This window comes from Protopterus annectens, chromosome 1.part0 (assembly GCF_019279795.1).
Source record: "Protopterus annectens isolate FY-2018-M chromosome 1.part0, PAN1.0, whole genome shotgun sequence".
Taxonomy (NCBI): Eukaryota; Metazoa; Chordata; order Ceratodontiformes; family Protopteridae; genus Protopterus; species Protopterus annectens.
Window position 1 is genome coordinate 778,586,607 of NC_056725.1, and position 26,717 is coordinate 778,613,323.

Below are 26,717 nucleotides of genomic sequence, written 5' to 3' on the forward strand. Positions count from 1 at the left end.
ACAAAATAATCACATGGAATGACAAAGCAACTTAAAGTACTTTTAAGTACAGTTCTGTTTAACAAGGATGTAGTGTCTCATAGCAGGTCTCTCTGAGGTTTTCAAAAGTTTTCTTCTGGTTTTCATCGGGCAGGAAATATCTCCAGGTTCCTTCTCGTGTCTTCTTCCAGGCCCTTCTTTAATCTGCAGTGTCTCACCCAGAGTTGTTGCTCCAGATATATAATCTGTCGTCAGGAATTGCCAACACAACTGATTGGCTTCATTAACCAACAGACCTACTCTAATTAATAAAACAAGATTCCTGACTTATATAAAGGAATAGCTATATTTAGAGTAACATTTTTTTTTACAAAAAATTCCCTCCAAGCAATTGTGTATTTAAGTATGAATATCTTCGCAGAGGACTATGATGTAGATTACTTTAGACACACATCAAAATTGTTCTGGAAACTTACTTGTTAAGTCAGCATATAATACCATCAAAATTAAAACACAAATAAATATATACATATGTGAAGGATATAGTTATTTTATTAACTTACTTCTTCTTTCCTTCATTCAGTTCCATTGCTTCTGTCTGACTTAACCTAGCAGTTGTATTAGTATAGACGACCAAAACTACTCCAAATAAGGCACACTTCATCACTAGGATATAAAAATAAAAAATACACAACTATTACACTATGAAATGAAGAAAATACAAATCTGTATTATGCAAAAGTGCTTTGAAAAAATGAGTTCTGCACTGAGTTCAAATGAATGACATACTAGGCTAGTTACAACTGTGTTAAACCCATTTGGCTGTGGAATAGCAGGGGTAAAATGAGAATGCAGAAGTATACTGGCAGTAGTAACATTCATTAGTAAAGAAAAATGATCAGAAACCACAGTAAAAAATTTCTTCAAAGCCAACTTCATGCTTCTTAACACAGAAGTGGTGAACTTCATGACACCCATGCAGATGGACAATACAGTTACGACTTCTGGATCCTACACAAATGCACTCTATAAGCACTTACACGAGTGCATGGATCATGCTATCCCAGTCAGAACCAAGACACTATCCTCCAAAAAAAAGAAGCCAATCTGGTGGTCCCCTGCCGTAAACAAACTCTACAACAGAAGGAAGAAACTGTTGCAAAAGAGAGTAAAATACCATGAGTGGAGGAGCTGCCTGGTCAGTCTCAGTAAAAAGCTGAGATCCCTTATAAGATCCTCTAAATATAGCTACAAAAACAAAATTGCCACTGATTCTAAGGGCAACCACAAAACATTCTATAGCTATGTCAAGAATCTCAATGGCAACACCCAGATCTGATCTGAGTTACAGCACAACGGCATGAAAATTACAGAACCAACTGATATTGCCAACATCCTGGCAGATAGGTTCAGTGCTAACTTTACCCCCCTCTCATCCCCTAAAGGGCCCATATCTATACAGGAAGAATGCAGAGTCCCTGTAATCACATATATGCAGGTAAAAGCTGCACTCACTAAAACCAAAAACACAGCATCCATGGGAATGGACAATATCCCAGGCTGCGTTTTACATGAACTTCAGAACAAACTGCCTCCCCACCTAACCACCACATTCAATCATAGTCTCACATCAGGCTTTGTGCCCACTGAATGGCACAGAGCAACAGTTATCCCACTTCACAAAGGGGGAGCCACCTCTGATCCTGGGAACTATCGCCTTATTAGCCTGATGAGCCTGGTCTGCAAGGCCATGGAATGTATCATCATGGAACTCATAAACAAAGACATTGGTAACCTCTAAACTATGGACCCCACCCAGTTCGGGTTTGTGAAAGGCAGATCATGCCTTCTGAACCTGATTGACTTCTTTGAGGCAGTCACCAAAGCCGTAGATGAGGGTAAGGTGGTTCATGCTGCCTATCCTGATCTCGCCAAGGCTTTCGACACCATCCCCCATTCTGGAATTATAGCTAAACTCAGTAAACTAGGTATAAATCCCTACATCACAAGATGGGTTGCCAACTGGCTCATTGACAGAACCCACACTGTAAAAGTTGCAGACTCCAAATCTGACTTCAAACCAGTGACAAGTGGAGTACCACAGGGTTCAGTCTTGGGACCTCTCCTGTTAGGTATCTACTTCTCTGAAGTACACGCTAACACAGAAGGCCTCTGGCTAATGAAGTTCACAGATGACTGTAAACTAGGAGCCATAGTCAAGTCCCCAAATGATGTGGACATCCTACAGACGGGCCTCACTGAGACAGATGCCTGATGTCAGAGGCATGGCCTCAAGCTCAATGCCAAAAAGTGCATTGTCATCCCCTTTGGTAAAAACTCTGTACCCATGAACTACCATATAAATGGCAGTGTACTTAATGCCAAATGTGTGATAAGAAACCTTGGGACCCAGGTGGACAGTAGTCTCTCCTTTGATAATCACATCGCCACAGTTGTCAGGAAACCCTTCTCTGTGGCACACCTCATCACAAAAGGGTTCTCATCCAGGAAAAAAGAGGTCGTTGTTCCCCTCTACTCGGCACTCATTAGACCCATTATAGAGTACAATGCCACTTTTGGAATGTACCTCACAAGACATCTGCAGCAGCTGGAAAGACCACAGAAGTACCTCACAAAGAGGATTACTGGCCTCAAACAGATGCCCTACACTAACCGTTTCAAAAAACTCCAGCTTTACTCTGTAGCATATCGCCTACTCCAAGGAGATCTCTGCCTAACATATAAAGCTATGTTAAACCCAGAGCTGTTGGACATGCTACACCTTAAGAAATCCCTCTGAGCTACACGCTCTAGGGACCTAAACCTTGTCACCACAATAAACAGGACTTGCTGGAGGGATAGATTCCTGTCCCAGAGACTTCCCATACTCTGGAACAAGCTACCCATCTATGTCTAGCAAAGTTCCTCATTAGCGCTCTTCAAGAAAAATCTTGATGAGTGGATGGGAAATAGGAAATACACCATGGGGATCACTTCTGTGGCTCTGCTCGACAGGGGCACAGGAAATTAACTTTCTTGTGTGGCATAAGCCAGGGAGCCTTGTTGGCAAGGCTTACTTAGGCCCTTGGGCTGATAGCCTGGTACCTACCTATGAACCTATGAACCTATGCATTACCTCAAACATTAGACAGGACCAGCACAGGCAAAGCGAGAGGGAACTAGCTGTAGCCAAGAGAATGCTGGTGTGTATCCTTGGGGAGTGGGGTAGGGGTGGGATAAGACTCCAGAGAAAAGGAAGTAATGCTGCTGTCCTGGCTGACCCTGGCTAGGTCACACATTGAATACTTTGTGCACTTCTTGAAGTTATACAATGAAAATGACATCATGTGACTAGAAGGAGTCCAATATAAAGACAACAAAGAATGTCAGATAGAGGGAAAAGGATATGACCACAGATGGGACTCTTCTCACTACCGAAGAGAACAGACTGGTGGCAGGGGACATGATTTTAGTGTATAAAATCATTTCATCCTGAGGCAAAGAGGTTATTCTGCCCAGGAATGATGGGGAGGGAGGCACTGGTAGTTGACTGTAAGAAGAAGCTAATTTGGACCTCTGAATGTATGTTTTCACAGAGAAGGCTGTAACCCAAGTAAGAGACTAGTGAATGGTTCATAGAGAGAGAACCCAAAAAGGCATTCATAAGAGTGTGGGATATTTTTAAAAAGGGGGGAATAGAGAGAGGTAGAATGTTAAATGCTCTTTAAGGTTAGGCTAGGCTAGGTTTACTCTCTCCTGTCAAGCAAATGCAATAGAAATGTAAACATATAGTGCAGACCTGGCTCATCAAGTGTTCTGTTAGCATGGTGTATAATATAGCAAACCTTTTGGGAGAAAAATATTACTAAGTATAATGAGACCATTACGACTGCATCATTGATTTGATGAATATTGGTTTAAAGATTAGTGAAAACAACATTTCTAACACTTGTGTCTGAAGTATTAAACTCTTTGGGAATTAATCTGTTTTTTTCTCTCTTTGTGGTTGGCTTGCTGAATTATTTGATAACTGGATTTTTAATATGAACTAGGGGCATAGTTCTCAATGTTCCCTAATTTTGGAGAACATTTCTGATTTTGTTTCACATTTTCCCATGCTCCTCATAAAATGTTTGATTTTGTCAGATAAATCACAGAAGATTGCAGTCAGTCAGTAATGCCATACATCAGAGTTTTATACTTCTTATCATTCTGAAAAATGCATGTTGAGGCAAAAACTGCTGTTTTATTAACATTTAAGTGAACTGCAATGAGTGGATCCCTTTTAAATCATAACTTGGATAGAAACATACATGGAAAACAGAAATAAACTGTACGATAAATATCAGCAATTTTGCAAAGAAAAATTAATCAACACCATTACAGAATCATAAACGTATATAATGCAAAGCAATAATAAATACTTTAGGAGGAAAGACATGTTTAAACAAAATATTTTCCTTTAATACTGAACCTGAATATTGATCAGTGCACTACCTGGTAAAGGATTATAAATAAATAAATATATTTAAAATAATTTCCAAAGGTAAAGGAAATAGTATCGCTAGAGGGAGAATGGTAGTCATATAGCTACCAAAAGAAAAGAAAGGCTGCATGCCCAGAGTACAGATGACAGAGCAGTTACACAGGTAAATGCTCGGAATCAAAGCCTCACACTCACCTTGTATGACAGGCATGAGAGGGAAAAATAGATTCAATGTGCATTTGTCCTTTGCCATTTTGGACAGGAAATCTACCTCAAAAGTCACAAAGAACTCAGATTTAGGAATGAGACAGGCAGATGATTTAAAAACTGAGAGGCTGCGAATGAGATATTCTGTTAACCAGCAGAAGTATCTGTAGCACTTTTCCGTTCCAAGGACATGCTGCTCACTGCTTTCTGTCACAGGCTTAGTCTGCAGAAACTGGACAGTTGAGACCCATACTTCACTGGCTAGTATATCAAAACACCCATGGAAAAGTCTCTGGACATCATCAGCGCAAGCCATCCAAGTATATGAAGTGCTGGTACTATGAAATATTCCTACTAGCACAGAGGTAGGACTTCCTGCTGTACTGCCCCCTGTCTGCCTGGGTTTGGGTATTAGTCCAAGCGGTTGTATGATAGCTCAACCACAGTGGTCAGAGTCAGTTCCATGGAATAGATTGAGGCTTCCCAGAGATCTACTGTTCATCTATACAACACTTTTTCCATTGAATTACTGTCCACTTATTTAATATTTTCCCAGATAATTACTGTCCATATGTATAATATTTCCTTTATTTAGACAAAACTTTCATTTCTTTCAAGATGTGTTTATATTCCCTGAAAGCCTTAAGCATTTATTGCTTTCATCTACTGGACTGAGCAGGTATCGACATCCATTTCCAATTGCTCTTTAGTTTTGGGTTATTCTCTGGAATGCTGGAGGTAGTCATTTTAAAATTCATTGCCCACCTTGCCACTTAATTTAAATCACTATATTTGATGACTAGATTTTAAAGTCATTAGGTTATAGAATGTAAGTAATTTTTCTACTACAGCAGTACAGAGATACATTTATTTTATTGCCATTTTTTCCACTGGAACAATGGCTGTTTTCATTTAATTCAGCAATACTTTCATCAATCAGATGAACCTGAAAAAGTCCTTGAAATAGGTTCACAGGTTAGGTTGTAAAGCATACAACCTACAAGCTATCAAGGAGCTTGATTGCTTTAATCTATGCTGGCATGTTCTACTTCTCTTATATATATTAATATTCTTTTTGAAAGAAGTTAATTTACAACTTTTTTTTCTCATTACAAATGGAAGCTTATTGATTTGTAGGCCTTGCTGTTGTAAAACTCGTTTTTCTGATTCTGTATAAGCCCAGTGTTTGTGCAGGTTTGTGCTCAATTCCTCAGAGCTGCTCTTGGTTTGGCTGCTTTGTCTGGGAGTTACAGAGAACCTACTGTATCTAAAGCCATCTGCTGCTAAAAGAATAAAAATAAGCAATATTTTGAACTTCTGTTGATCGTCTTTACTGTATTTCGTAAGAATCCTGTATGAATTGTTACATTTCTCAAACCTTAGCAGAGTTTCAAAGCTGAACTTTTCCACTGCTGATGTAGTACTTAATTACATTGTGTCTATTACTTTTACAGGACAGTAGTAACTAGATAGTGTGGTTTCCCTGCACTTTAGCTCTAAAACCAGCATTTTTACATTGAGGGTTTTCTGACTGGGCACTTGTGGCAGAAATGTACTGTAGCAAACCTATTTGAGTTGGGAGCTGCTGGCTGAAAGCTTATTATGTGTTTTTCTGATTGATCTGTAGGCGGTGCTGATGTACAATTTGTTTTTCTGATGCTATATAATCTCAGTGTTTGTGCTAGGCTGTTCTCCATACAGTGGTAGTTAGCAGTGCCCTGTGTAGACGCAAATGCTATCAAGTTAAAATTTCCCTTAAAATAACTATCTCTGCAACCTTCCCCAGTCCCCCTGCTACCCTAGGAGCATTTGAGCTGCACACAGAACAGCATCACCTTGTTTGATAGCTGCAGTTGACACTGAGCATCGCACCCATTTTGCATCCGTGTGCCATCTTCCCAGTCCAGTTAAATCTCCCCACTCTCCTCCCTGGTTAGACCCATAGTAAAAAACCTGAAACCATCGACAGGCACTTTCCTGCTAACTCTGTGTCCAGCCTGGTGGACATGGGCATCCTAAGGCAATGTAGCAATTGTCTCATGTATATTGACCACCACTTAACCCTGAAACAAACAAACACAGTATCTCAGACTTGTAGTTTCATTATGAGAATTGAGACACAACTCTCACATACTGACAAATCAAATGATAAACAGGTTACATGCACATCATTTCCCATACTAAATAAGGTCTCAACACATAAACCAACATATGCGAATGTACTCACAGGTAACTTACCAAAACCAGGCCTCCCGTACACTGCTTTTGGAAACCACATGCAAACAAAACCAAGTCAAGACCAACCAATACACATAAAAATACTCATCAGAGTGTGCCCACAAGCAAGCAAGCCACTAAGGTGAAGCACTGTACATTCAATCATCTTTGTCATAGGAGATTCCATCGTGAGACACATGGACATCCCTTCACAAGTTTGGATAAAGTGATGGTTACAGGGGGCCAGGATTTGCCAGATCATACAGGCATTCAGGTCACTCAACCACAAGTACCAGTATGACTCAGTCATAGTCCATGTGGGACTGAATGACCTGAGATATACCTCCCTGGGCTATATGAAGACAGACATGATGGACCTCTCTGAATACATGTTACAGGTTGGTATGAGCTTCACATTTTGCAGCATTCTACCCTCACCAAGAATAATACCACAATACAAACAGAAAATGATTGATGACTTCAATAATTGGCTTAGCTACTGGTGTCATTCCAAGGGGATCCACTATTTGTCAGCCTGGGACAACATGATTGACAAGCCATGCTGCTTTGCGAGAGATAGTCTGCACCTGTCTCCATTAGAGTTTCAAATACTGGCCATCCTGACAGTGCCTTTTTAGGGAGTGCCAAAGCAATTGGCCTACCAATGAAACAAATTATTCTAATGCCAAGCTGACGGTACTACTGCTCATTGCTAGGAGTCTTAACAAGAAACTGCACTCCCTGGAAGCTGTCCTCACCCTGAAGAATGCTGACATCTGTGCAGTTACAGAGATGTGATTCAAGGATGTGAAAAGCACTCCAGCAGTGCAAGGCTACAATGCCCATTACACATTCAGACCATCCCCTGTAGAGGAGAAAACCAAAATGAGGAGATGTTTCCATTTACATAAAAATAAATAAATAAATAAATAAATAAATAAAAATAAAAAATGAACAAGCAAGGAATCTGTCTAGTTCCAACCTCACCACTACAAGCGTTGAGGAAAAAAAATCTGAAACTAGTTGTCTTAAAACTTCCTTGATGAGCCCAGTCACACTAATTTCCAAAAATCATGAAGCCCAGGTAGTGTTTCAAAGCAATGAGCCTTTATTCTTCATAGACAAGCGATTCTCACTAACAAAAAATCAGAAATATTTTAACAATGTTAAACATATTATCTTTTATATACTTAAAAGTAGGTGTGGAAAATGTATGTATTATTTATTTATTTTATTTATTTTACATTTGTTTACCAGGATGGTCCAACTGGGACAGTGCCCATTTTCAGCAGAGGCCCGGGGAGAAAAGCTCCAGCCTAAGCTTACATACAAAATCAACACATCAAGTAATAAAAATTATAGACAAAAACAATGAATGTTAACACATTTACAGGATAAAAATGTAAAAACAAAAATATATATACATAGTACCAAATAGAACAAGACTTTAAACACTTAAATATAGACAAATATATGGTTGAATTTGTATATGTGGAGGAATATAACATTAGTTAGGAAATTAATTAGGGAGAATCACTTAGGCAAAGTAGGGCATAGTTAGTAATACTTCCGTGAGAGTTGCAACTAGGAATGTAACTACTTATAGAGAAGTAGTCTTGTTAGAATAATATAAAAGTTTGCTGGGAGGTTAGTAGGTTTAGATTGGTGAAATATCATAAGTTTAGTTTTATTAGGGTTCAGAATGAGTTGTGAGTTTGCTAGCCATGTTTCAATATCAGCAAAGGCTTTTTGTGTGACTGTAAGAAGTTGAGTTATTGTGGATGCTGCACATATGAAGTTTGAATCATCTGCATATTGTATGATAGATGCTTGAGAGGAGGCAGTATTAAGATCATTTATGAATATGCTGAAGAGGAGGGGTCCTATGATTGAACCCTGAGGGACTCCAAGTGTAACAGGAAGGAGTGGGGTAGATCTTGCTTCCATTTCACAGCTTGCTGGTGGCTAGATAGATAACTTTGAAATCAGTTAACAGCATCAGGGTTGGTATTAACATTATTCAGCGTGGACAGTAACTTAGGATGGGAAACTATATCGAATGCTTTAGACATATCCAAAAAGACTGCAAACACTATTTTTGCCATCATCTCTGAATTTATTTATAGTATTATTGAAACTTAGAAGAGCTGTAGTAGTGCTATCATATGGTCGGAATCCATGCTGTGATAATGAGAGGAGATTATTGTTTACAAGGTGTTTAAGAAGATGAAAGTGGATACATCTTCCCAGAATTTAAGAAAGTGGTGAAAGTATAACAATGGGCCGGTAGTTTGTTAGTTCTGTTGAATTGCCTCCTTTGTGTAATGGTGTAATGTATGCAATTTTCCAAATAGCTGGGACATACTGTTCTGTTATAGAGCGGTTTATGAGTATTGACACAGGGAAGGCAATAACATTTGCTGTTAATTTTAGATATTCTGCTGGCAAGTTATCTGCTGCCAGTGAAGTGGGTTTCAACTTCTTTAATAGTTTTAATATTTAATTTTAAACCAGCCTATTCAAGGCAAACAGTACAAACAGGGCTGTAAAAGTGCATTTTAGAACAACAAGTACCCTCCCCACACACTACTACTGATTAGATCAAACTAAATCCTTAGTTAAGAGAAAATGCTACCTGTTTATTTGCAACCCACATTCCAAAATCAGGTATTAAGAAAAACATAAAATACACATAAGACTTTTAACTAAAATTGCTTTTGGCTACCTAATGTAATAAAGACTTCATCAGGTCTGTGACAAGAACTAAAATCAAGAAAAAACAGATAACTAAGCATAAACAATCTAACTAGAACACTATAAATATAAAAATACATCTGTCTAATAATATCATCCAGTAAATATCCAACCATGTGTATTAGTGTGCATAAAAATCTAAGTAAGTAACAGCTCAGAAAAAAATGTCAGTGCTTTGCAAGTAAAAAAAAAAACTGCCATGACAGTTTTCATGTTTACAGACCAAAAAAATGTGTATACAATAAAAACTAGTAGAAAAAACATAGAAAAAATACAGAAAACAGTGCATTTACATAAAAAATAATCACACCTCTAGCTTGGTCACACAGGATGACTCACTTGAACTACCCCACATCCAGTTGACCACTGGCAAAATCCTCCACAATATCATCACTAGTTACATGTCCCCAGCCATCAACCATGCAAATCACTCAACCCACTTGAGGTTACTAGGATCACTTACCATTCAGTCCAATACACTGCTTATGGGTGATTTTTAATTGCCTCCCCATAAACTGGGAAACATAAACAACTATTAACCTACATGCCCAGAGATTCCTGGACTTTGTCAGTACAAATGCTCAGAAACAGCTGGACTGCACTACCACTAGGGGCTCAAATATCCTTGACACAGTACTCACAAACATGGGGGATCATTGCACACCCCGTCCCAGCATAATATCCTCATTGGTAAGATCAGATCATAAATCAGTCTCCTTTGAAATAAAAGTAATGGTAGAACCCCCATCAAACCCTAAAACCCTAAAAAACTTTTCCAAAGCAAATTGCCTTCTATTAAGTGATAGCATAGGTAATTTTAAAGCTCCCACTAACCCTGGAAACATGGAGACCTATGTAGCAGTATACATAAATACTCTGTACAACCACTTAAATGACTGCAAAATACTTGACCGAACCAAACTCAGGTCTAGCCAGAAAAACAAGCCACCCTGGTGGACCCCTGTCATAAACAGACTGTAGAGCAGAAGGAAGAAATTCCTGTCTAGAAGTAAGTGGGAGGGGGCACAACAGAGAAAACGTCCTTCATTAGTCTCAACAGGTAAATCAGGAATTAGTCAAGTCTTCAAAAAGATAAATACCAGACTAAAATAGCCTCCCAAGCATAGGATAACCACAAAGCATTTTTAAGTTATGTCCGAAATCTTAAGGGAAACACTTAACAATGTAATGAGTTGAATGTAGATGGCACTACCTATACTCAGCCAGAAGAAGTAACAAACCTGCTGGCAGATAACTTCAGCTCATATTTCACCCCATCATCACCTCCAGTCAATCCCCATGAAATACCCCTGTCATTTATTTGCCTGCTATCACAAAAAACATGTCATCACTGCATTCTCTAAAGCTAGAAACACAACAGCAATGGTTCCTGATGGGCTCCCGTGTTACCTATTTATTAGCTTGAAACATGACCTAGCAGACTTACTTGGATCTCTATTTAACTACAGGCTTTGTCCCAGTAGAATGGAGGAGAGCAGCAGCTAATGGAAAGAGTTTGTTCTCTCCCATAGTCATGCCTGCCACATTGAGCTCATAGTAGGCCTTAGCCTGTTGCATAGTTTTGAGAGTTTCTGTAGTGTATTCATTGTGATATGTAGAAATATTGTGTGTAGTGCAGATCTGTTTTTTCCTGTTTTTATACAGTTTAAGTTAAAATTCCACCTGAGTGGTTTCTTTTTGACTTTTGAGTCATTTAGAAGGGTATAGAGAATATTAAATCTTTTAGCTGTAATCCTATTAAAAGAATTGAGGGCAGGCAGGGGCATCATTTATCTCGAGTAACTCCTACACAAAAGTTAAAGAATGTTGCCGAGTTTTAAACAAGGTTTATTTTTGTATTTGCATAAAATACCATGATAGCATCATGACCGGCTTTAACAAGAGATTGCATAAAGCTGTATGGAGCAGATTGCAGCAGTCTTGGTTACAATAACGTCAAGACCAATATTGTCCCTACTTGGATTTTTTAACTAATCACTCAAAGTGATCAATTATTAATAAAATCACAAACAACATTAGTTATTACAGCTGATTACTAGAAAATGGAACACTCCCATCATAATAGTGTTGTATTTTATATTTATTTAGGTTATAAAACTTAAATATCACACAATACAAAATAAAAATAAATAAATACATAGATGAATAAATAAAACCAGGTTGTCACAATAACATTAAAACATGGTTACAATTTGTTTAAAAATGAAAGCAGGAGTCTAAATTAGAACTAAGGCTGCCTTTCTGGATTTAAATAAACTCTCCAAAAGTAATGATATTTAAGAGATCCCTAAAATGAAGCCTCAGCCCCACATTCCTGAATCAGGGAAGGAAGATCATTTCAAAGGAATTGTGCCAGACATGTCATAGAATGCCTGTCACAGGTCACTAGTTGCACTGGATCAACGGCCAACATCCCCATATCTTGACAATCTGAACTACCTGATGAGGGTATAGATGTACAGGAGCTCTGGAAAACTGGTGGGACTCAGACCATGAATAAATAAATAAATAAATAACCTAGGAACTAAAAGTTTAAAGACTGATTTCACTGTGGCAGGCAGACCCCAAAACACAGAGGCTAAGTGGTATTACTGGTACAGAAAACAACAGTCAGTATATATGTACTACACACACACACACACACACACACACACACACACACACACACACACACACACACACACACACACACACATATATATATATATATATATATGCATACATACACAACCATAGTCCAAGTAATCTTTTATTAAAACTTACAAATTCTCTACCACCTTAGCCAAAAGCCTTCACAGAAGATCTCTAGGGCTACTATTGTATTTTTTTAAGTATCAGGCAATACTCTACCCTTGGCATTCTGTGCCCACAATAAAAAGAAAAGTCATCATTGCTAAGTCTAAGTTAGAACACACTGCAGTATACTAAAGAAGACATGAGAAGATGGGCTGTTGTCATTTAATGCTCAGATTAGATGGTTACATGATATTATGGGACTTCCCAGCTACCAGCACATACCAGTTTAATATCAGTGAGTTGTCAATTCCTAGCAACAAGATTTCTTGCTTGTGCCACAAACTCATTCTGACTATAAACGATAAGAGGAGAAATGAGCAGGCCCTGCAACAGATACTTAGTGGAATATGGTACTACCTCCTCAGTCTTTGACATGTTGAATTTAAGATGAATTAAACCCATTCATGAGCAGGTGACTTCCTCACAGACTTTTAAAGTAGCAAAATCCATCAGGTATACATTTCTGAGAAAAAGACAGGAATAGCTGAATATCATTAACACAACAATAATAACAACACTCTCTGCTTTTAGTCATGTGTTGATAGAAGTAGAGAAATCATTAATAATAATGGAGAAATGAAAAATCCCTGCAGCACTCAGCAAAGCAGTGGGTAATGAATGAAGGAATGAATGAATCTGACATACCCCCGGAGACATCTGAGAGGTATGAGGTAATAACTTCAGCTCTGCATAAGTGAGACTGCAGTAGGTACCCAAACAACTGATCAAGATGCCATGGCCCACAGTGAAAATGTCATGAGGAGATAAAAACAGACAAGACTGATTGTAGCTTTTGATGCCTTCCCATTAAGGGAACACTCACACTGCCATACTAACATCTATAACTGCACATAAGTCACTTCCTCAATAACCTTACTAGTTAAAGAAAAAATACCGACTGGGTGGAAATTAATCATATCAGATGGAGCCATTGAAATCTTCCTGAGGATATTGGTCAGCAAAGTCTCTTTAAAACTCAGTGGAAAGACCCCATTCCCACCAAGATGATTGCACAGCTTGGAAAATCATGGTGCTGAGAGAACCTAGATAAGATTTATCCAGCCTGATTGGTCCCTGTTCAAAACCACAGTGATTAGAACATAAAGTATAAACCACTTTAATGGCATCCTCATCATCATCAGTGTAGAAGATTTAAGCCAAGCTTAAGTCTGGACATTTCACAAGAAAGACATTATTTTACACTATAAATAAGCTTAGGGGAGGGGAATACCTTATAATGAAAAGGAAACAGCTCTATAAGTGATAAAACAGGAGGGGCTGCACAGCCTGCAACCACGTAAAAGAGTACAGATGGATGGTTTGAAGTTGGGGAATTCTCATAGACAAACTCCTGTCTTGTTATGTGAGATTTTTGATTGGCAAACTATGCATTTGTGATCCACAGTCTGTCCTCAGTTGGGGTGCAGTCGTTCCAATACAGATTGAAATCTGAGGCCTCCTCCTTATTAGTCACTGATATTCCTAGCCAAACCATGGTTTGTATATCAAAAGAAGACCAAAGCATACATGTTTTGGGGCAAGATGATCCACACAACTAGAGATGACCTTACTGTAGGCCTTCATTAAGCCCTTTATGGGCAACAACACATCATTAGAAATATTTCTTAATGCCGTACAGCTGACATGTTTGTTACTGGGTGTCAAGATTAATGGCACTGCCAACTTGAGCTGAACTGGGAAGTTGAACATCCATGAGAGAAGCACCGCCACAAGATTAATGGTAGCCAGATCAAGCTAGAAGATCAAGTCCAGTGAATTATTTTAAATAAGAGGAGCAGAGAAAGCAATGTAAGCTAAGCCAAACTCCTCCCTAATAAAGAAAAGTTTCATGTCAAATTCAGCAGAATTATCATCTACCCAAGCACTAGCATCATGCAAGATTAAGCATCATAGGAGATCACATACTTTGTTAACTAGGAAGTTCACAAACTTTTGCAGAAACTCAAATAACTGGATGGGCAGTATACCAGGAAAAATCTGTAGATCACTCCTTCTGCATTGTCAGACTGGTAAAGTTAATACATTCTAAATGGATAACACAGGCAGCCGGCAGAAGATGATGAAATATTCCTGAATAGCAGCCTCAAACAGAACTAACCTGGCCAATCCATCAGGATATGTACAATTAAATAACACAGGACAAGAAATATATCCCTGCTTGAATGAAACTAACTGAAATAAGTAAACAAACAAACAAACAAGCAAGCAAATAGATGGTACCAGGCCAGTAATGACACATGGCTAGGCTTAAAAAGGACCTTGTGGTCATTAGCTGAGTAAACCCCCTATGAACTATAAAACAAGGAAACCAGAGTATGAAACCCCATAACAATCATTGCTTGGAGCTACGTGAGCACATAACTGGAAAAATTGAGTCCACATTTAAGAATTCTCTATTCCTAGACATACAGCAGATCATAAATGATACTCTGCCCGAATATAACACTCCAAGAGAAATGTATTATACCCTAAATAAAAAACAAAACATGCATTCGAAATGAGAAAGTGCAAAGCCAACATTACAAGTTACTCTGGCTAAGTAGAGCTCAGTGTAACACTGTATAAGTTACCAAATAAGTACCTGGCAGGACTGCATCTATCAAAGTAAATTAAGTTCCCAGTTTAGCATGACATGCATCAGTGCTTGTACTAGGCTAACGATTCCTGGTCTCGTTTTCCATTTTGTTTCCCTGTACAGAAAATGAACAGCCTGGAGAACCTCAGCCACAGTCCTTTACTGAAGCAAGGGAGTGACCCCCAACCAGCATGTCCCAAATTTTCATCATCAGAGAGAAATGGTGTCTCCTCCTTTATGGGAAGCCAAAGGTGCTGCTGTCACCACCACTAGAAGCTGTCCCAGGATGTGGTGGATGTGGCTGTTAAGAGTGCTTTGGAGAGGTGGTAGGTCCAGTATGAATGCCTCCTTCAGTGGGTGCAAAACTGGACTGGCAGACAATGGACATTGAACCTTTGGAGATCACTCCCTTGAAAATTAGGGTCTGACTACTCATCTGACCCTGGGCAGAGTTCTCACTGATGATCTCCAGGCCAGTGTTGTGATTGTGGCACTCCTGTGACTCCCATTTCCCATCATCTGTGTACCCACCTTATTGTCTCATACCCAATGTCAGTTTTTCCATATGCTCCCTATCATCAGCTGTCCATCCTGTAACTGTCTGCCTTTCCTTCCATTTGTGAACCCTATCAATTGTACCATCAACCGACCCGGACTGTCTTGTCTGGGTTTTTGTGAGTTTTGTCAAAATCCTTCCCTACTTTCTACCAGTCATACCTGCACTTGCTGCTTCTCTATAACATTTCCCCTCTTCCTTAATGTATTTCAGAAAAGGGTCTATCTCCACCAAAATAAAATAAAGTGAAATAAAATAAAATACCTTCCTGTCTCGCTTCCACCAACACAACCCATTGTGCCATTCTTCTCCTTCCCTTTTTCCAGTCTTTCCCTTTTTCCAGTCTTTCCCTTTTTCTTGTCAACCACCTTTCCACATTTACAAATGAAATAAATTGGTGTCTATCAATGGACACTCCCCAGATTAAGACGGCTGGAAATGTGGGTTATTTCACTTACCAGCATCACTCAGCCAGTGTATGCACAACTTCTGGCAGTGAATTCCTATCATATTAATGCCAGGCAGTGCTTGGCAGCTAACTTTGGAAATGTACAAAGTGACAGCAGACTTCCACATATGTGTAGTGTATATGCATGTGTGCAAGTATTGCCTGCACACTTTTCAGCTCAACTTATATAATTACATCTCTTTACAGTTTGCTTGAGTGATACTTTGTCGGCTACACATATGGAAAAAATAGCACCGCTGTATCTCCCATACTGAATTAGCATTTTGGTGAAGCAGTACTGTTCATGCAGGGGAAACAACCTCCATGTACAGGGCTTCTCCCACATCTCCAAAATATACTTACATGGAGAATGTCCAACGGAGTTGATAACTGGAAATGTCTGCAACTGCACTGTTACATGTCCTTCATCTAGCACTCTCTGTTGTCTCACTGTCATACTGTACCAGTACCTCCCACCTCCTGAACCAAAGAGAGCACAAAAACTTCACCCACACTTCCACAGCTCTAAGTATGCAAACTCTCCTTCCCCTTCACCTTATCCTGTTGATAGCTCCATAGAGGGCACCAGTTTCCTATCCCTTTCTATAACCCCCTTACCCTTCCTACTTGCCCTGTGATCTGGCTTTGATGTTGTGTCCTGCATGACCATCTTTGGCTGTGCATCTCTTCATCACTGCTCTCTGCTCCTCTTCCTCTATATGTGCTTCCTGTTCCTTCTCATATCTTTCATGTTTGCCTTTTCTATCTACTGTCTTCAGCATCTTGTCTGCACACCTCTCAACCTCAACTCAAGAAATCTGGAGAAAGCTAAAAATAAATGGGAACAAAGGCTCAGAAATAGGAACAGATTTTAAATATTGCTCTTACAAATTTAGAAAGTTGTTAGAATAACAGATTTTGTGTTACCATGCATTTTTCTGAAGGATATGAAGTCTGAAACTCAACAGTCTGTCATTATTTAGTGACTTCAGTTCTGAATAATTTGCTAGAAGACCACACATTTTATGAGGAACAGACCAAAAATATTAGGTAAAAATCTGGACATTATGTGAAAATTTGAACAGTTGAGAGGTATGCTTGTCTATTGTCTTACTTGCCTGCATTCCACTGATCATCTTTCTGCACGTCTTCCTATCATCTGACTGTGTCCTTCCTACCTTTTCCAATCCTATCCTGTCTTCTAGCTTCCTGTTGTGACCACCAACCTTTTCATTCTCTATGCCCTTTTTCACATGTCTCGGTACCCATCTTTCATATCTGTCTCCTATAGTCTCCCCTGAAGTTGCCCCTCATTCTGCAGACCACATAGTCTCTGCTACCCAAAGCTGCCTAGACCAAACCACTAACTCGCACCAAGGGTATTGTAACCTCCAATCTTCCTCTTCTCTCTTACTGCCTGCACCATTCCTTTCATTCTGTCTCAATCCTTGCATTGTCTCTTTTTAACCCTTTTTTATTTTATTAACAAATAAATAAGCCTTTGCATCTCAAGTGTCTTGACTGACCTGCCTAACAAGTACCAGAAAAAAACTAACAAGCAACAAGAAGTAGATAAAACAAATAAAGCCTACATTTCTGTAAGAATATCTAATCCTTCCCCCAAATTGCACACTAGTAGTTCTGTTCTACAGTTTTAACTGCCCTGGTGGCATTTATCTGCACATTTTTTCAGAATATGGAGTTCTTTTCTGTATATGTTCCTCTGTATAGGAATGGATATAATGCTCTGGTCATGGCCTTCTCAGTGTTCAGTAGATTGGGAATATTATCTCATCGTTAATGAAATCACTTAATTATCTTGAAACAAACTAAAAGAACAGCTTTTAAGGACACCAACTGTCTTGCTTCTGTAGGTCCTCGCACCTCGCACTATAGTTGCATTTTTCTTGTAAAGACATACTTTTTTCCCAACACAACGTTTTTATTGAGTACAGAAATAAACAGAGATAAATTAGATTGCAACGCAAAACCAAACCTCAGCAATTCAAATCTATGATTTTTTAATATAGTTTAGCCCTTTTTTTACTAACTTTTTTAATCAAATGCTGTTGGTTATAAAATGGATTCCATATATATATATATATATATATATATATATATATATATATATATATATATATATATATATATATATATATATAAAACATTTGCTATCAACAAATGAAGTGAAAGAAAAACCCTCAGGAAAAAAGAAAACAAAAAAGTTTAATAAAAAACAAATTCAAAAAACAATGATGCTTCAAGACGTGCTTCGTGTCCAACAACTCTTGTAATTTATCACAGCCCTTTAAGACTTAATCAGTATCATTTCAGCAATCTGTGTTTGTTAGTCCAATCATATTATACTCACTGGGGTTAATAAGTTTAATTCAGTTTTTGCTTTGTGCAATTAGTAAAACTCTACTATTGAGAAGCAGTCTTTACAGATGTTCCAGCTGGGACAACCATATCCTAGTAAATTTATTTTTCCTTCAGTGTACTTTCTCTTCCCGTTCCCTGATTTAGTCAGTCAACTGATTCACTTCCTCTAAGTTACGGGGGAGTCCTTTATTCCACTTCATGGTGATAGGTTTTTTTATACACAGTAAATCCTTTGTCCCATGATCCAGATTTTGGTCATTCCATAACCCCAGGAAAAACCTTAGCTCTCTCCATATTAAATCCTTAAACTAAGAGTTGTAAGCATGGTGTAATTTCTTCTAGTCTTGAACATTTCCAAAACACATGAAACAAGTTCCCTCACTCCTCAGATTCATCCCTCCAACATCTTTTGGTAATAGTTGAATAAATTCAGTTTAACTTAACTAGGGTATAGAAATATTTATGCAAACATTTTCATCCAAATGTTCTAAACGTTCTAGATCTTAGAGCTGTCCCTGGGGCTAAACATATTTCTCTCCTAACCTTCTTCATAGTTCACTTACTTTAAATCCTATTCTCAGGGTGCCTTCAAGTAACTTGCATATTTTCCTCATTGTTTTGTATTAATTTGTATAATTTTGAAACAGTTGAATTTGTTTCCCCATTATTTGTTCTAATCACTTTAACCCAACAGATTAATCCTGGTCACTGTGTCTTTGATTGTCTGATCCATTTTTTTCCTTTTTAGTTTCTTGTTGTATTAACACATAAATGCTTCTATCATCCTCCTGTACCTCAAACTAGGTTGCAGCTTCTTCCCATTTGAATACCACCCCAGTCTTCAATTTTTTCCCAATATTGTAGTTTAGTCTTTCTTTCTTTCTTTACATCCAAAACCCAGTGTCCTTTCTCTGTTATCCACCCCAGAACTTCCTATTGGTAAGTTCTAGCACTCAATTGTTCCTCATTTGTTTTTCCAGAATATATACCATTGGAGCTTCTAACTTGTCTTCCTCTTTATTTCAAAAAGCTTCTAAATTATCATTGTTCCCTATCCATCTGTCCTATCATTCTACATTTCATATCATGTATTCTCTTACAAATTAGAAATTGTAGTATTCTTACTTATCTATCCAAATCTGGAGCTTCTAATCCCCCCTTACTCTTAGGGGAAACAATTTTCTCCAAGGCTGTATGTGGGGAAGTACCTGACAAGAATATTAATTTAATAATAAAGGTTTCTCTTTAGTTGCCAGCACATTAGTCATTAGTTTCAACCATGTCTGTATGGTCTTGTTGTCTGCAAGTTTCCAGACTTCCATGGAAATACTGTTTGAACCCAGTGATTTCTCTGATATTTGGGTATCCAAGGCCTTCAGAATTTCAACTTCATCTATCTGTTTTAACAACCCTTTTATCTTAGATAACGCCTTATTTTATTCCTTACTTCTTCATCCACTATCTCCCTTGCATACAATTTAGTATAAAACACTTCAAAAATCTACAATATACCCTCAGCTGAATTACTGACTTCTATAGAGTCTGGATTTTGCAAGATAATATAGTGTGCTCCACCTTCTGTTATCGTAGCCTACTGATTGACACTTTAATGTCCTCTGTGCTGTCACCAGCATATAATTCCTTTATTCACACTTGCTGTAACTCAGTTCATTTATCATCTAGCTTCTGTATTTCCATTTTTATTTGGCACATTAGATTGTCTCCTCACCAGCCACAGTCAACCCCTTTTGTTGCAACCATTTTAATACATCGTAAACATTTAGCTGCCTCTGGTTCTCTTTTATTTTCTTTCTGTGAATATCATCTCTGATGTTTTGCTTAATATTCAGTTTAATATTCCCACCTTTTCATGTATTTCCTTTACAGCCTGTAGCTCTTCCAAAACATTTCCTTTACCCATTGTTTAACTTGTCTAAGCTCTATCAACTGTGTCAGAAATCTCCAATGTCTGTCACCGAAGTCACCAAAACTCACCTTTAAAGTAAACCTTATATAAGCACGATCAGATATTATTGAAGGTGCTATCCATATATTTTTCACTAAATTTATATGTTCCTTTATAGGTTCATAGGTAAGTACTAGGCTATCTGCCCGTGAGGGTAATTTTTAGCCTAGTCACTCTCCCTTTTTGTGCTTGAAATAACCTGTCCCATTTGGTTAGAGATTGGCCTTATCTATCCCATGGCTGATAATTATATATAACACTTAATGAGAATAAATGGGATAATACCTAAATAATTTGTGGGGAGACATACACAGGATAAAGCATTTAGGAGTTGTCTCTGTCCATTAGTAGTACAGGGTCTTTAATGTTCACAATAAAGATTTTGTCAATTTGTGACCAATTGTTATACATGATAGAGTAAAACATAAATATCTTCCTTTCAGTTCCAGACTGCTTGTTCTTATATATCAATCTCCAGTTATTTAACATTTTTTTAAGATTTTTTTTCAACACCCCCTAATGTGGGGGGAACATCACCCCCTGACTATATACAGCAAATCTGAGATCACACTACAGATGGGAAAAGGGAAATTTTCCTCTTCCATGCCCTTTCCCCCACTGTGGTGTGGTCTTGGCATTGGTATAAATAGTTAGGTGGGTGGGTGGGGCATCACTCCCCACCTGGGTGGGTTTAAAATAGTGCGGTCTGTGACAGGAAGATGTTGGCCAAGTGGCTACTTTTCCTGTCTCACACATTCGCTGAATTGAGCATTCTATGAAAGTACGTTCACTGTTTAGTGTTCGATCATCGTAGGTTCGTTGAATGTAACCTTTGATGATTAAACAGGGACCCATATCTAACCTATGTGCTGACCTGGCCTGTGAAATTCAGTTCCGGCATGTTACTACGTGGACACTGTGTGGCATATTTATGCAAAAATGAGAATATGCTTAAATACTATATTTATTATATGTTGATAGGTTTATAGGTACTTAGCAGGCTATTGATCCATAAGGATTTTTGGAAGCCGGGACATACATTCCCATGACACTTTTAGGCTTTATATTTAAAAAAAAAATGTAAAAAAAAAAAAAAAAAAAAAAAAAAGACAGGCAGGACATTTACATGTTGCTCCTATCTGTGATGGGTAAGGGTGCTAAACCAGGGGTGACTTTGTGTTTACCCATCCATTCATCCAAATTATGTTTGAGTAATGTAAGAGAAGTACTTTGCTTTATGTGAAGAAGGTATTTCCAAAGACGTGGTATTTTCTGTGATACTTATCCTCCAACATGTTCTATTTATGTTGCAAAAGTGATTGACACTTCTTGAGTGGATGCTTATGCCTCATTGGACTTGTGAATGTGTAGTAGGTCTGCCAGGATAGGGTTTGTTGAGGCTATGTATGCAAGGCAGAGATCACCCCACAACCCCAAAAAGAGAGATGAGGCTTTCAGATTTTTCACATAGTTTTTATGATTTAGGCCATTGATTTTCTTACTAAGAAATGTATTTATTTGTTTATTTTACATTTGTTTGCCAGGAAAGCCCAACTGGGACAGAGCCCATTTTCAGCGGAGGCTCAGGGAGAAACGCTCCAAATCATTGTGGGCATTTAGGTAGTGTCATAAGTTTGTACAGGCACGTATCAAAGGGGGAATTATACTCCATGATCATTCTGAAAAGTGTGGAATACAGTGGAATAATCACATCTCTGGACCTGGAAGGGTTACTTAAGTAATAACCTATGTAATGAAAAAGGACTTTCTTACAATAGTGGATAAATGGTGAACTAGTCCCTCTCACTTTCCACAACCAACATACTTTGGCAATGTTCAGAGAAAAGGCATTAGTAAAATCTGTTTCTTAGACAGAGATCAAATATATTTTTGCCTAGGCAGTATTATCAAGTCATCTGTGTTCCAAAGAGAGTACTTTGTGTGTTTAAAGTCATCTCAATGAACTGCAACCTGTAAATACTCTGTCTATTAACAATGTTCTTTTTTTAACTTGTTATAGCTGTCCAAATATTTGCAGTATGCATAGATTCACATTGTATGAGCTAAAACTGAATTTTTTTAATTAGTTAATATGTGATTCCTCTGTATTAGGCTTTGTAACAACTTTATTTGTGTAACCATATTATGTCAATGTGGAGCTTTTCTCCCCAGGCTTCTGCTGAAAATGGGATATTATTCCAGATGGACTTTTCCAGTAAACAAATGTCAAATAAATAAAAAAATAAATAAATGATGATCGAAAAATGTATTGTCTACATAGTTTCCCAGGTCCATGGATCTGGATCAGTTTTTAAGGGTGTGTTGTCTATGTGATATTTACAAGGGATATTTAGCTCACGAAAGGATACTGTTATATACAGTTATAGCAGGGGGGAGGGGAAGTTATAGATACATTTATCTGCTACTTGATTGGCTGTATCCTCTGGATCAAATATGTGATATCATTTACTATTAGCTCTGAGTAGTGCGGACATTGCTACTAAAGTTTGCTTCGAAGGTTTCTAAGATAGTTAGAGAAGGTTTTGAGGTTGTCCTTTGCCTGGGTGGCTATTTTTACCTTATATCTGGCTTTGGTGGATATGATCAGGGTCTGGAGTTCTCTGTTAAGTTTGGTAAGAGCTTAGGTTTTGTTTTGTATTTTGAGAGTTGCATTTATTTTTATGTGCAATGATTTTTTTTTTTTTATTATAAGACCTGTTTATATTTGAGTACTACCATAGGGGTTTATTTTTGAATTGAGAGTTGCATTTACTTTGAAGTGGGACAGATGCATCTATCCACATGTGCATAGAATTTGGTAGTATGAGATTCCACATATCAGTTGGGGTCATCAAGTTGGAAGGGGATGTTGAATTTAGCTAAATTATCAGTCAGTTTCAGTAGATTAGCCTTGGCATAATGTCTGAATACCAAGGTATTGGAGGATGATTCTGGCTTTAGTCTTAAGGTGAATATGACTGATTTGTGGTCTGATTTGACCAGGGTGGGAGTTATAATTGGTAGGGAGTAGAGCTGTCTCATATTGGTGAGAACCAAGTCCAGGGTTTTACTGCTCCTGGTTGGGGTGTGGATCCAATATATTGGCATATATGTTAGAGGCTGCATATGCTCCCCAAGGTAATGGAGGGGTAGTTGAAGTCCCCTAAGAGAATGGTGTTTTGCTTAATGCATGGGAACTCTGTATTAATGTTGTAGGAGTGATGGGCTAAGGGGGGCATAGAGGATGCCATGATATGATAAGGGGTCTTGTTAATGGTAAACTGAAGGTGGAGGAGTTCCATATAATTTTTTTTTCTAACTATTCTGGAGATGAAGTTTTTTTTTACAAATATGGAGACACCACTGACTTTAGTGCTTTCATCTTGTGTGGAGGGCCTGAACGTGTGGTAAGCATTGAGTCCCTGCACTGATGGAGCACTTTTAATGGTCCTGGCACAGGTCTCAATGATAATGCATATATCAGTGTTTTCTAGGATAAGGAGTGTTTGTAGGGAGTATAATTTTTTTTTGTTAAGGCTCCTAGCACTGAACAGCAGTACCATTATGTTATCTCTATTCAGTTTTGTTATGGTGGAAGCTTTTGAGGACGAACATTTCTTTTACTGAATACCACTAATATTGACATAAATAATTTCAACACCAAATGATCAACATTATGCACATTGACACACTACTAAGCATGTGCTGAGCAACAATCTCAGCACATGCAAAAACCTTAAAACAAAATTAAAAAGAAAACATTTTTTGTGATGGGCAAGCCCCACTGCCCCCCCCCCCCCATTGTGGCGGGCTGCACCTCAACGCCACCTGTTAATTATATATGCTAGCTCTGAGATAGCTCAGTTCTCAGGGAAAGCGCAAATTCCCCAACCTCTATAATCATCCAGTCTGATACATTTGTTGACTGGTGTCAAACATCTGTTAAATCACCAAAATTGTGTCGACTACACAGGTATCTACAAATGTGTTGTTCATCATATGTGGCTCCTTCTATATATATATATATATATATATATATATATATATATATATATATATATATATATATATATATGTCTATATATATATATATATATATATATATATATATATATACAGAGAGAGAGAGAGAGAGAGATATTGTTTGTGTGTGTATTTTTGCCTTTGTGTGTGTGCATACATTTGTGTGTGTGTGTGTGTGTGTGTGTGTGTGTGTGTGTGTGTGTGTATATATATATATATATATATATATATATATATATATATATATATATACATCAAATTATGATGATAATATGATGTTGCAGCAGGCAGTGTGAACATTGGCTCTAGATGATTGTCACTGTTGAAGTGACACACACCATCCCCATGTGCAAAAATGGGAAAAAAGGGGTTGTAAATGATAGGATGACCTCCTTGTCATTTATTCTTTCAGTAGATGTTTTCACTTTATCTTTCATCAACTCACCATCATTGTCAGGTCTATCAGCTTTGTCTTCAGGGCTTATATATCCTCTACATCAGCAAATCACCATAGACAACGTCCCATACCATATCCTAACAAGCTATAGGTTACCTTCTATGCCCCATAAATTCCATAACTCGTATCTTGACCTACTGGAGACACTTGCCATCCAACCAAATACACTATTCATTGGAGACTTTAGCTACCTCTCTATAAACTGGGAAAAAATCACTGTCCCAAACTTGCAGACAATCATTCCTGGAATTTATCAACACAAATACCCTTGACTAGATTGCACACATTCCATACAGAGGTTCAAACATACTACACCTAGTACGTACTAATATGTGAGAGTGCTGCAACACCCCCCACCCACCCATATGTCATGTCCACACTGCTGAGGTCTGACCACAAAGCTGTCTCCTTTGAAATAAAAATCAACTTGGAAAAAAACAGAAAAACTTGTAACAGTTAGGAACTATTCCAAAGCAAACTACACCATATTAAGCAAATGTTTGTCAAAATTCAATATTCTTTCGAACACCGAAGTCACAGCAACCTAGTCAGAATTATTCACAGAAATCATGAATAACCATGTTTATGGCTGCATAGAAGCTGCTGTACCTACCCGAAGTAAGCCAGCAACAAAAAAAAAAAAACGAACCACACTGGTGGAATCTTAACCTTAATATAGTATATAAAAAAAGGAGTAAGTCATGGTGAAAATCAGAGAAAACAACTCTCATAATGAAAAGTGCTTACTAATAAAAGTAAACAGGAAACTAAGAGGACTAATCAAGTCCAGCAAGGCCAATTACAAGATCAAGATAGCCTCATAGGCTAAAGATGACCACAAGGCCTTCTGTAGCTATGCCCAAAACCTTGAAGGAAGCATACATCAGTGTGCTGAACTGCTGATAAATGATACCAACATCATTGAGCAGAGCAACATTGTGAATCTGCTGGCTGACAAATTCAACTCTAACTTCACCCCTCACTTCCCTCCCCCCATGAAATACCTACTAGGTTGACCCCCCTCCCCAACTATTAACAGGAATCAGGTCATGGCAGAGCTTGCTAAGGCCAAAAACACAGTCACAGCCACAGTGATCCTTAACAATAGCCCCTGGCTTGCCTCCTAAATAGCTTGAAACATGACCTATCAGGGCCACTTGGATCACTTTTCAACTATAGCCTCAGAACAGGCTTTGTACTACATGAATGGAGGACTGCAACAATTATCATTCTTCAGAAAGGTGGATCATCAACTGACCATGGAAACTACAGACCAATTAGTCTGTATAGTCTAATATGTAAAGTCATGGAATGAATTATCATAGAAATGATAAGCAAAGACATGGACAACCTACAGTCACTGGATCCAACCGAGTTCGGCTTCATTAAGAGTAGGCCATGCCTACATAACCTGACAGACCTCTTTTAGAGGGTCTTCAAGGCAATTTATGAGAGAAAAATGGAGCATGCCACCAATATAGACCTGGCTAAGGCATTGAATACAATACCCCATTTGGGTATTGTTGACAAAATTGCCAAACTGGGTATAAATCCCTAGATAACTTGCTGGATTACCAACTGGCTCACAGACAGGACCCAGGAAATCAGGATTGGTGATACCACCTTCACTATGAGACAGTTCACCAGCAGTGTATCTCAGGGCTCATGCTGCCCCTGTTATGATAGACATCTCCTTCTCAGAGGTCAAGACTAATGTCAAGGACCTTTGGCTAACCAAGTTCGCAGATGACTGCAAATTGGGAAGCATCATAAATTTCCCCATGACACTAATATCTTGCAATTTGGTTTAACACAGACAAATGACTGGT

The 26,717-nt window shown here is 38.2% G+C and overlaps 1 protein-coding gene across 1 annotated transcript in view; it reads right to left on the reverse strand.

The window, feature by feature from the left end:
* Positions 1-26,717, reverse strand: part of LOC122794492 (ribonuclease Oy-like) — a 348,959-nt gene that overhangs the window by 315,341 nt on the left and 6,901 nt on the right. The window contains exon 2 of the mRNA XM_044062940.1: positions 543-645. Coding sequence (XP_043918875.1) covers positions 543-645 — 103 coding nt within the window. The remainder of the gene's footprint in view (positions 1-542; positions 646-26,717) is intronic.